The sequence below is a fragment of the Eumetopias jubatus genome, unplaced genomic scaffold (assembly GCF_037043125.1).
Source record: "Eumetopias jubatus isolate StellerSeaLion01/CBP00866 unplaced genomic scaffold, mEumJub1_p1.0 scaffold_8, whole genome shotgun sequence".
Lineage (NCBI taxonomy): Eukaryota > Metazoa > Chordata > Mammalia > Carnivora > Otariidae > Eumetopias > Eumetopias jubatus.
The window spans coordinates 12,556,793-12,569,674 of NW_028274814.1; the positions used below are offsets into that span (position 1 = coordinate 12,556,793).

A 12,882-nucleotide genomic window follows, 5' to 3' on the forward strand; every position below is an offset into this window, starting at 1 on the left:
TTAACTTCTGTCTTTCAGGAGAAGTGGGTGTTAATTCTTATTTATATTTCTCTGTAAGTAAGGTGTCTTTTTCCTCTCCACCTCTGGCTACCTTTAAGATTTTCCTATTAATTCCTTTTTTTCTCCCCTGGCGGTTTGTTGAACTTTTTTGGTCTGTGGATTTACAGCTTTCATCACATTTAGAAAAATTCCAGCCACTATTTCTTCTAATGTTTTTCTCTTTTCCCTGGACCACTTAACATTGTTCCACAAATCATTAAGTTTTGATTCATTTTTCTCCAGTCTTTTTTTCTTTATACTTCAGTGTGAGCAGTTTCTATTGCTATGTTTTCAAATTGACTGACTTTGTTTTGACAATAATAAATCTTGTATTAAGTCCATTCAGATACTGTGTTTTTCAGCCCTTGAAAGTTACACTTAGATTTTTTTTTTATATCTTTCCTTTTCTTGTCTCATTGTGTTCATGTTTTTCTTTAAATCCTTGAGAATAATTATTATAGCTGCTTTAAAGTCCTTGCACTGTTCTTGTTATCCCTGCCATTAGTGGCTGCTTTCCATCAACTGATTTTTCTTAAGGGTATGGATCACATGTCTAGTAATTTTTGATTGAGTGCTGGACAGGCAGTTCTGGATTTTGTTTTCCTTTACTGATGGAGTTGCTCTGGCAGATGGTTCAGTTATTTTTGGTCTTTAGGAACTTGGTTTTAAGCTTTGTTAGGGTGAATCTAAGGGTAGTCTTTACTCTGGGACTAGTTTAGTCCCAAGACTGGAACACGGTTCTTCTCTGATCTCTACTGAATGTCCGAGGTGACCAGTGAAGCCTCTTGACTCTTGCTTGTCAAAGTATGAACATCTTCCAGCCCTGTGTGAGCTCTGGGGACTTTTTAGCTTAGAGCCTCCCATTCTGTTTTTGCCTCGCTCGGTGGTCTTTCTCACTACACATGCTTGGTTTATTATCCAATGACAGACCACAGATTTATATAGTCTTTTCTTTGCAGAGCTTCCTCTTATTTGGTATTCTATTCCACAAATTCTAACTGTTTCAGCTCTCTACAGTTTGACCTTGTCTTCTCAATTAGGTGGTCGGTGCTCTGCCCGGTCATTCCTTTCTACACCATGATCTGAAAGTGCCCCGGGGCAGAAAGCTGAGTCAAGTGTAGGTTTCACTTTCTTTGTTTCTATTCTCCCAAGGGTTACAATCCTGTGTTGTCTATTATCCAATGCCTAGAAATAGTTGCTTAATATATATATTTTTTTTATTTTTCAGTGTTCTAGTTGTCAACAGTGGGAAGGTAAGCACAGTTATGGTTACCCTCTCATTCAGGAAATACTAATTTATTATAAACGCTATGCCTGGACATTTTTATAAAAATACTCAGAAAGAATGTTCTTAGCCATTAAATATTTAATTAAATAACTTGTCCCTATCAATGTCCAGAGACTAGGGAACTACCTAAAACTAATTCCACCCACCTCAAAATGGACATGTACCTCACATACTAAATCCTGATTTCTTGGGTAAAACCTAAGACTATGACAGTGTCATATAATGGGACTGATTTTCTGTCCAGCAGTGACACTGAACCGTAGTTGTAGCATAAATCAGGAAGTTTCATGATGATAGCCAGACCCCAGAATGACTCCTGACTACCTGGTTAAGTTCCCTGGGCTGCAGGGAACAACGTATAAGATACTTGGTCACGACCACAGGTTATCTGAGAGATGACTCCCCATCTTAGACAGCCTCTGTGTGAAGGTCTATCCAGGGCTTGGTGAATTGTATGGCACTGAACTGGTCCCATTAATTATTTTTGCCCAGTAGGGAAAAATAGATCTGCTCAGCATAGGCCAAACTCTAGCATGCTTTTCTCAGGGATGCACAGTCCCATGATCATCTTTTTTGGATGTCAGAAGATAAATGAGACTCTGGCACATTTTTATGAGGCACTATCTTATTTAAAAAGACACCTTAAGATAACTGTATTGAATTATATCATTTCAAATACGAGGTCTCCGTGTACTGCTATGTTTCTTTTTTATGTTGATATTTTACTTCCTTCCTCTCTTAGGAAAGCATAGCAAATTCTCAGTAGTCTTAAAGGTTCAGAATAACCCCATTTTTTTTTTTTTTTTAATCAGGAGGCAGAATAAGGAAATAGGAACCAAGGGGGGGCGCAAATCCTGTGGGAATTTGAGAAGTAGGGTATATCCATTCTGTCTTTAGGGCAAGTCTCATCTGGCCCTCACAGAACTTGTACCGTATCTTCTAGAAGCTTCTCTCTCCCCTCAGCCCACAGACAGGGACAGAACTGCAATCACTTTGGTGGATATGGGATTACTTTGGGAAAATCCAAGTACTGTGGCATTTTGGAAAAAAAGATGTAGCTCATCATTTAGGAAAAGTAAGCTTTTTCTAAATCACACCAGAAAAGGTAATGGATAAAGATAATCATCTTTTGAAAGAAACAATTATTAGGTACAAGACCTTCACCTGTCCCTTGTCCATTGTTGCCAGCTAAGTGCTGACCCAACTTTTACCTTAGAATGGGAACATGACAATACGGAAGTTCTATACAGCTCTTGTATCTATTATAACTGAGGACAGAACACATCTCTTAGCCACTGGGAATGGGGTCCATCATCTGAAGTCAGGGTTTTGATGTCATCAGGTGTGTCTTTCATACTTACAGGGTGGTGGGTACCCCATCTGTTTCTGCTTCCCCCTTGTGATAGCTGAGATCTCAATATTTCTAAGAGGCATCTCCAAGGACTGAGCATTCATAATACCCACGAGAAACAGTTCTTATCCCAGAACATTCTAGAATCACCAGTGCCTGGCCTCTGGTTCACAACAGTGAAGTTAGACTCTAGCAGTGGTGCTCGGGTACCGATATTTTTGTTAAGGGCCTCAGGTGATTCTAATAGGTAGCCAGGATTGAGTACCACTCTCTTAGACCAATAATTCATGTGAAATTGGAGAGCAGGGAATTACATGAAGAGAGTTTTAGCGGTCTTCTTCATCTTCTGCTTAGGCTCCTTTTGCCTCCCTTGACATTCTTTTTGCCCTATTTAAACTACCCATCCCACTGTGTCCTCATCAAATTTCTATTCCTGAGAATAATCCATCAATTCTGAAAATAAAATGTTCAAATAGGATATGCTCTACAGTCTAGGATTTTCCAGTGATTTAATTATCTAATTACTGGAGCCGGCTGCCAAGCACAAAAGATTTCATTCAGTTTCACTATTTTATAACACAGTTCAAAGAACATTTGAATTTCTAATTCAATTTTTGTTCTTTGGAGACTCTTCCACAGAGTTTCGTATATCTCTAATGATAGTTCCATTATTGGACTTATAATCACTTTGGAGTTGCACTTCTTTTTCAGTGTATAACACATATGCCGAAGGAGAACTGGTGCTGAGATGGCTTAATCATTCTACACTGTTTTTGTCTTAAATAGATAGACTCCCCTGACTGAAATGACAGAGGCCTGCCAGACGGGAAAGCTGATGGGGACACAGAAAATACAAAGACCAAGGTAGAAACAGCAGCCACCAGTTGGGAAACAAAGTGTTTAAGCTTTCCCTATGCCTCTGCTCTTTTAGAACTGCACGAACTTCAAAGCTCAAGAGCACATCGGCTTTGTTCTTTATACCCCAGGAGCGAGAGAGGCTGAGCAATCCTGGGGCAATAAAGGAACCTGTGTGGTTAAGATAGCATTCCCAGACCTTGACCAAAGATCCCGCATTGCTTGAGGAGCGATGATTCTGAAACCGAGCCACCACAGTTCAAGGTATGCCCAGAGTGGTGGGTTGTGGGGAACCACCCCCCCCAACCCCTCACCGGCCAGAGAACCAAATAAGGCCAGGGTGCTGCTACGGCCACACACATCAGCCTCCATATCGAATGTGCCACACTTCAGAGAAAGCCTGGTACTTAGGCTAAATCAATTCCACCTCTCCCCCCCCCAATACCAACACCTGCTCACTTTGGAAAGCACAAAGATTTAGGAATTCTTTTTCTCGTGAGGGTCCAGGGAGGAGCGATAATTTCCATATGGCCAGCAGGTGGCACTAATGGGCAGGAGCAGCGTGAAAAGGGGCTTACCCTCCAAAAATCCCAGGGAAGAACCTGGGACCCGGCAGACCCATTCCGGCCAGCACATTTGTCGTTTGACCTGCAGGGTACTAAATCATTGGTTTTTAAATTACTTCCCAACATTTTTTAGAAAGAATACAAAAATTTCATATAAAACCTCTATGTCCAGAAAAGCCCTGAGCTCCAGTGCCGTTGGGTTGCGAACTGGCTGGAGGAAGCGGTGACTCTCCTTGAGAAGGGCCAACCTGCCATTGTCCTTCCTTCACTTGTTAAGTTGCTGCCTGGACACTGTGGGCATTGGACTTTGTCACCCTGGCACACACCCTCAGCCCGATCTGTACGCTTCCCTTCACTGCAGAGGGTCTTTGAAAATGCAAAGCAGGGAGAAGCAAATGGCGAAGGATGGGGAACGTCAGAGATGACGCGATTCAGAAGAGCACTGAAATGGCTTTGCATGGGGTGTCTAAAGTAGCTGGGGTGTGGCCTGAGACACAGCAGCCTTTGCGGACCTGAGCCCTGAGCAGTGTGGTGTGTACCGAGGGCCCTCACAATCCATGATCGGGCCCCAGGGCAGGGCCCTCAAGCTGCTGCCTTTCTGTTTGTTCTCTGGCACGTAGAGGGCAAAAGGAAATCACCATCTTAGCTTTCATTAGGTGGTGAAAAATGTAGGGCTCAGGCCATGAGTGAGCCGAAGGGAGAGAGAAACTGTGGCAGGAAGCCCTTTCCATGCTGCACCTCCCTTACCAGTTCCCGTAAGGGAGCTGAGGACGCCACCTGTTTAGATGATGAGCTTCCTGAAGTCAGGAAGATGCCCGGGTGTAGACTAGGCCAGCACTACATCCCTGATGGTCAACCTGCCCCAAAGGTAGGGGGCATGAGGCTGACACAGGAAGCATCTCATAAAGGTCTCATAAAGCGATCTCATTAAGAAATGCACGGCCCCAGCTCCTTATACCCAGAACCACGTTGATACATTTTTCTGCTTCATCAGATAGATGGGACGGATTCACCAAGACTGGTGACACAAAAAGTCATTTTCAAAACCTCCCTTTCGATTCCCATGCAGTTCATATATTCCCCAACAATGGAAAAAGGTAAATATTATGCAACACACTCTCCAGATAAAATGCAGATGTGTTTCTCAACAGATCTTCCACGATGGCTTCTTTTCCTTATGAATTCATCTTCTAGTCTAAATTCCTATTTCTAAATACATCATAGCTCCTTGCAAAGACAGCATAGCTGCCTGGCACACCTTCGCGCACACTCACTGCGGAGGACAAGGAGCCAAAACACTTGTAAGCAGGAAGTCTTAACTGGCTACTAGAATGCTCCACAGGCTCCTCTCTTTCCAGCTCTCCTCCAGAAAAACAGATGTTTAATGGTTTTTTCATTTGTAAAAGCATGCCTAGCTTCAAGAAGTGGTTATAGATCGACTCAAGTTGTGGTGGAAGGCTCTAGACCAATTTTATGTATGTGAGAGAGGAAACCATGGCTTTATGGGGATCCTCTTTAACGTCTTCAGTTTGCCCTTAGGAACAAAGGGTAGAGAGAGCCCCAGGAAGGTGCTGAGGGGCTAGGGATGTTGGCGGAGGTGAACAGGGGGGAGAAAGCAGATTCTGGGGAACTAAGACAAAGGACATTGTCCGCACGGAACTCGGTGGGTACCTGGAGCTGTCGCATCTGCTGGAGCTGGAGCCTGAGTTCGGCCACGCTCCGCCTCATGTCAAGCAGGCTCATGTGTATAGCTGAGGTGCTGGCAGGCAGGGGCTGGCTGGGTGGCCCCGAGGACTCCAGGGCGCCGAGAGTCTTGCCTCCAGAAACATGGAGCGTTCCTAGGAGAAAAGAGTAGCCAAGAACCTAAGTGTCCCAGGAAGTGTAAGCTCTGAGTCCCATCCCGATCCCGATTACTGGTAACTCCTTCAGCATGAAAAAAGATTTTTAATTATGTTGGTCCTCTAAATAGCAAAAAAAGAAAAGAAAAAAAGAATTGGGTTTAAATTATGGAACATTCATGCAAGGTTAGAGTATGCAGTCTGTAAATGTCATGTTGTGGAAGGCAGAACACAGAGCAGTATGCCACATTAAGGAAGCTAACTTCTATCTATCTATCTATCTATCTATCTATCTATCTATCTATCTAAGTATACAAGTTTGCACAGAAAAGATTAGATGTATATATAACAAAGTGTTAACATTCTTTCTGGTGGTATTCCATGAGTCATATATATATATATATTCTTTTTTTTTTTTTTTTCCAAGTAGGCTCCACACTAGGCATGGAGCCCATTGCAGGGCTTGAACTCATGACCATGAGATCGGGATATGAGCTAAGATCAAGAGTTGGTTGCCCAACTGATTAAGCCACCCAAGCGCCCCGAGTTTTATATGTTTATATTACGACTTTTTGCATTATTAAATCTGCACATTGAATATCTGTAGTTTTATAATAGAAAAATAAATTCTTTAAGTCTGGGACCTAACTCAGGGTGCTTCCACGACTACTTCCTGCAGGCAGATGTATCCGGAGAACATGCACTTAGTTCTGGGCAGATTCAGCCCCATCACCGAGGGGAAAGTAATAAGAATGGGGTACTCTCATGAATCCCTTTGGGTTTTCAGACCAAAGGAAGCAGGACTTCTGCTCACATCTCCTTTAGTGAGAAAATCAAGCATGGTTCAAAAATTCTCTAGGAGAGGAATCAAAAAAGGCAGCAGAAAGAAACTCTTCCTAAATAGTTTTCTAGCTGCCATAAACTTGTGCTCCTTGGGTCCAACTTAAGCAAGCCTCATCGATATCATAAGTCCATCTGGGAAGGGCCTGATTCGACCAAGTATGCTTCAGAAAATGCCTCCAAAAGATCCCAAGTAGCACTTACAGGATTGGCAAGGTACAGGAATCAAAAGGAAGTGCCATTGTCTTTATAGGACAATGGAATTCTCCGCAAGAGGCCTCCAGAGTAGACTCTGAATTTACATTACACACACACACACACACACACACACACACACACACACACACACACAAGCACACACCCCCTTCTGGTTAGCTCTCTCTTCTGTAAAGGACAAAGTGGAAGGTTTGCAATAGGGTGGGCAGGCCTTCCAGGACTGAACCCCGTGGCTACTTTGCATACTCTAAAGTGGAAACGCACAGTGGCCTCTCTTTCCATCTGGGTTCAGCACCCAGGGAAATCCTTCCCCTGCGCACACAGCCCAGCCAGCCTCAGTGGCCCTGCTGCCGGGGGCTTGCTGGCATGCCTACGAGCCAGGGAGTGCTCACAGCTGTCCTCTCACTGGCTCCCAGCAATGTCGATGGGTGCCGATGGTACACCAAGTTCCTCACCCTCCGAGAACCAGCTTCCCAGCCCTCTCACGGCCCCCATGGGGCAGTCAGGAGAACAGAATCGCAAGCATTTTAAGGATTTCCAAAGGGACCCCAACAGGGCAGACAAAGAGCTGTTTGTTATTTGTATGAACTAATTGGCCACTCCTATCATCACAGGGCACGGCTCTGACCAACGTTTGGCTGTTCCCCCTGAAATCGAAATCACCCCCAGAAGAGCAAGATTTGCCATCTCTGCAATGGTCCCAAAGAATATTCTCCAACTGTGAAGGTCTTCGGTAAGAGAACATCCAGTCACATTCCCAGTAACCGCAGCATGTCAAAATTAACGAGCACCTTCGAGATCTAGGATTCCGAGGGCGATAACAATGAATTGGAAGTTTTCCTTTCAGAATCAGGCCACTTTAGCATCGCTTCACACCCACAGGCAGAGACACACGTGGACGTGCACGCCAACACACATGCATGCTCGCACACACGCACGCACTGACCGCATACGACATCAGGTGCATGACAAATGAGACCATCGAGGTATTTCTCCAGTGAAAATTACACAGGGTTCGCTAGCTACCTCCCATTTGGTATTAAGAACTGTTCTGCTGGGGGTGCCTGGGTGGCTCAGTTGTTAAGCGTCTGCTTTCGGCTCGGGGCATGATCCCAGGGTCCTGGGATCGAGCCCCGCATCGGGCTCCCTGCTCCGCGAGGGGCCTGCTTCTCCCTCTCCCACTCCCCCTGCTTGTGTTCCTGCTTTCGCTGTCTCTCTCTCTGTCAAATAAATAAATAAAATCTTAAAAAAAAAAAAAACTGTTCTGTTCTTCAGCCAAAGGAAGGCACACATTTCTTCTATATCCCCTCTTCTCCTTTTTTTTTTTTTAAGATTTTATTTATTTGACAGAGAGAGACACAGCGAGAGAGGGAACACAAGCAGGGGGAGTGGGAGAGGGAGAAGCAGGCTTCCCGCCGAGCAGGGAGCCCGATGCGGGGCTCGATCCCAGCACCCTGGGATCACAACCTGAGCAGAAGGCAGACGCCTAACGACTGAGCCACCCAGGCGCCCCTCCCCTTGTCTCCTTCACACGGTGAGAGCAACAGGGCACCTCTCAGACCTTCCACGTTAACAAGAGACCTGAATCTAACATACCATCTGTTAGAGCTGAATGCCGATCACTGGTTTTACAAAGTTATCTTTTGCCACCAAACTTCTTTACGGAATCTACACTCATTTGTCAAATCTCTTCACCATCTAATCTACTACATCTAGTTGCTAACTCCATCATTCACTGTTTGGCTCTTTGTAAGACAGTCAGTGGTCAGTCGTCAACCCAACAGATGCGGGGCCGACCTGACATCATCTCCTTGGTGTGACGCGAGGCTTTGTCCCTCACTCCCTTCTTTCTCAGTTGATTTTAAACTCTCCTATCTCCATTCTTTTTACCTCTCTGCTGCTCCATCTTGGACATAGTCTTTTGTTCAGTTCTTCCTCAGCCAGTCCTTTAAATCCTGGTGTGTTTTCCTGGGAAGCTTGTCCTCTCACTGAACATGTTTTCCAGGGAGGTCGCTTCTACTACGACCACTGCGAACATCTCCCACATCTTTGTCTCCAGCATCCAGGTCTCTTCAGATGCACATACAAAGACCTTGACATTGACCCGGGGCTCCTCTATAAGCAGGTCAAAGTCATTATTTCTCTTGCTCTTCCCTAACCCACTTGCTGTCTCTGGAGGCCTAATTTTAGCCAGGGGATTATCCACTCAATTATTTAAATGAGAATCTTGGAAATTATTCTCAGGATCCAATTCCTAGTGGTGTGACCTTGGGTAGGTAATGTGACCTCTTTCTCAGTTTCCTTATCTGTAAAGTGGGTCAATGGGCTATTGTGTAGGCCAATGGAACTAACACCTGTGAACTGCTCATCCCAGAGGCACACGGAGAACCTGCCCAGTGCAGGTAACTCTGATTATTTCCCTGAGCAGAGTGGGCAGGGGGAGCCTCAGCCAGCCTCCTGTCCTCACCTGGGAGTTTCAGCAAGTAGAAAAGCTGAGGCTGTGGCAATGGGCTGAGGTCTAGAGGCAGGGGCCCCGAAATCTAAGGACGGAGCTGAATTCAGTGGGTGGGAACCCTGAGTGTGAAACGAGTTCCCCTTCAGACGAGATGCACGGGAGCTGGGATGTGCTCTCCACACCCACACGGGAGGCGCTCGCGTTCTGCTCCCAGCATGCCCAGACGAGTCTGCACAACCTCACTCCTTTCTATGCACGTTGCCCTTCCCCCTCTCTCCTCCCAGATCTGCCTTAGGTCACGTACATTGTAAGATGAAATCTCATTAATGCAAATTTGATGTGAATTTAATGTATCCTGTCATGATAGAAAGAACACAGGCTTGGGAACTGGCAGGACTAGCCGTGACTCCCACTAGCGGTGTGGCTCGCATCTTCCTTACAGGATTATGTGTGCGAAATGACAGAATATACTGTATAGACACGTGGTACGTCTTTGAAACGGGATGCTTCTTCTGTCCTCTTATATCCACCGTAAACCCAATATTCCTAAAGTAACAGGAAATCTGGTTTTGCCTTTTTTATTTACCCTTGGCCCAAAGAGCTTCTTGATTTCTCTATAATTCCATGGACTTGTCTACAGGAGGAGAATAATACTATCAGTCTGGTAGCTTACTTCCTAGGATTCTGGAAGAATTAATACATTTTGCGCACTGTACAAGGCTGCTATGGCAACGAAAGCCCCGTGGACCACGTCTAGCTGTGACACATGAGAACGAGAGAGACCCAACTCAGCAGGGACATGGAGAACGACACATGTGCCATTGCCGGTGGCATCACGAACCGGCTCAGCCCTTGCGGAGGAGAAAACTGGCAGCATGTTGCCCATGCTACTCAAGTTCATCCCTCTGGAATTACTGATTCCACTTTGGGAACTACATCCCAAGGATATCACACCTGCTCCTTTCCCCTTGCTCCAAAAGAGATAATTACAAAATTTTTTACAACAAAGAAATGAAACAGCTTACGTATCTTTAAAGAGACTGGGGCACCTTAACACAAAAGAATGAGGTAAAGTGACAGGTGGGGGGGGATGGACCATGTGGGTGTGTGTCCTACGTGCGGACACGCGTTTAGTCTTCTCATCTGGACATGGGAATAACAACTGTATCCATCCAGGGAAGATGCATCAGGAGTTAATGCGTTCCGGCATGAAAAGCACCCAGAACAGTGCCCGGCATATAGGAGACACTCACGAAATGTTTCCCTCGATTATGATGATGATGTCACCCAAAGTGAAAAGGAATAAAAGGAGAATGTAAAAGAGCGTGCGCATCTTGATTAGAACAATGGGCGCCTGGGTGGCTCAGCTGGTTAAGCGACTGCCTTCGGCTCAGGTCATGATCCTGGAGTCCCGGGATCGAGTTCCGCATTGGGCTCCCTGCTCAGCAGGGAGTCTGCTTCTCCCTCTGACCCTCTTCCGTCTCGTGCTCTCTATCTCTCATTCTCTCTCTCTCAAATAAATAAGTAAAATCTTTGAAAAAAAAAAAGAACAATGGTATGGGTACTTAGTATTCCTAGAATAGAATCCAGAGGCATGGAAAGTTGTAGCTTTCAGTAGGCACCCTTTGTTCTTGCTAGCTTTATTACGCATAATTGACATAGAACACTGTGTAACTTTAAGATGTACTATGTGTTGATTTGATGATATACTTATATATTACAATATGATTACTACCGTAGTGTTAGCTAACACACCCATCATATGTCCTATAATTGCCATTTCCTTTTTGTGGTGAGAACATTTAAGATCTACTCTCTTGGCAACTTCCAAGTATAGAGTTGAGAAGTGTTCTCTTATAATCACAATGCTGTGCTAATATTAGATCCCCCAGAACTTGTTCATCTTCTAATTGGAAGTTGACACTTTTGACCAACACCTCCCCATTTCCCCCAGCCTTCAGCCCTGGCTGACCACCTTTCCACTCTCGGTTTCTGTGAATTCAATAGATTCCTCCCCCCGCCCGCCCGCCGTACGTTCATAATAGATGAGAAAATAAATGAATGAACAAACATCTCCCAAATAAACTGGCAACTGGTCTGAAGCCAAGTTTAGCAATTTCCACGAAATAATTCTCTGGCTTCAGCCAAGGTCACTGATTGATTTCTAAGTAAACCAACAAACCCGATGAGGACCGGAAACGCTGGATGCCCAGCCCTGCTGGCTTCACAGCTGAACCGCCTGTCCTTGGCTAGGGCGGAACCAGGTCTACCAGAGGTCTCAGCAGCAGCCCCAAGCTCTGTCCATTCCACCATGCTGTGTAACATGCTGTGGCTTCCCCAAATTAGGGGTTTCACCCAACTGGCCACATGCTTCCTGTGTAATTCAGTAGCTGAACATGTCCCTGGTAATGATTTCTATTTCTAATCCAACACAAGGGAAGATCTCATATTCTTGAGAGGAGGCCTGCCTTGAGCCTGCCGCATAAGACAGACATCAAATATACCTGGATATTGGTGAACTCCATTGGGAATATCCCTGGTGCTTCTTCTGCTGGCGGGGGGGGGGGGAAGGGGGGGGAATGCTGGTATTTAAGAAGCTGGCCTGGTCCAAGCATACCTTCTCTTCCCACCTCGACCACTGTCTCCCTTCCGGTTCGTTCCCATTCTTTAGGTGGGCTGAGGTCCTTCCTCGCCGTAGAACCTTCCAATGGCTTCACTTTGCACTTAGAATAATATCTAAATTCCTTCCCACGGCATTTACACACACGTCCCTGCCCCCCCCACCCCCACCCCCGTGATTCTTCCTCCTCCCTCACTCACCTAAGTAGTGCCATTCATCCTTCGGGCCTCAGCCTGTCACTTCCTCATGACAATGTCTCGGTCTAGGCTGGATCTGTCGGGTAAACATTCACCCTGCACTCCTTCTTACCACATATAATTACTTGTTCTGTATCTGTTTCCCCCGCAGGCTCAGGAATTCTAGGCAGGCAGCCCTGTCTGAATGATGCCCACTGTCCTTGCCCTGTGCCAGGCACATATATATTTGCTGGATGCAGGGCCATATATGTAATAAATGAAAGAAGAGTCAATGAATGACTAAAGACTGAATGGAGAGGACCAAAGGGCTTAGGCCACACCCCTGCCCCCTCTGAATTAATTAATGACTAGTCTGGAATTTCAGCATGAAGCAGGGAAGGTGTGGTGGTGTGTGTTTGCGGGGGGGGGGGGGGCGGTTATCCAGAAAGCCTCTGCAATCACACCAATTAGGCGACTTAGAGAGAGGTTCAGTGCTCGGAAACCAGTCAAAGCGAATCAAAGGCAGCCCATGGAGGCTCTGAAGAACACTTACCTGCACTATCTGTGTGGCTCTTATTGGCTGTGGTTTTCATCATTTTCTCGCTGAATAAAAGAAAAAGAGAGTCAGCTAGACAGTT

The 12,882-nt window shown here is 45.6% G+C and overlaps 1 protein-coding gene across 5 annotated transcripts in view; it reads right to left on the reverse strand.

The window, feature by feature from the left end:
* KIAA1217 (KIAA1217 ortholog) overlaps positions 1 to 12,882 on the reverse strand; it is a 282,087-nt gene that overhangs the window by 32,742 nt on the left and 236,463 nt on the right. For all 5 annotated transcript variants that reach the window (XM_028114195.2, XM_028114196.2, XM_028114197.2 and 2 more), the window contains 2 exons: positions 12,798 to 12,847; positions 5,771 to 5,937 (listed from right to left, as the gene is read on the reverse strand). In XM_028114195.2, the coding sequence (XP_027969996.1) occupies positions 5,771 to 5,937; positions 12,798 to 12,847 (217 nt within the window). The remainder of the gene's footprint in view (positions 1 to 5,770; positions 5,938 to 12,797; positions 12,848 to 12,882) is intronic.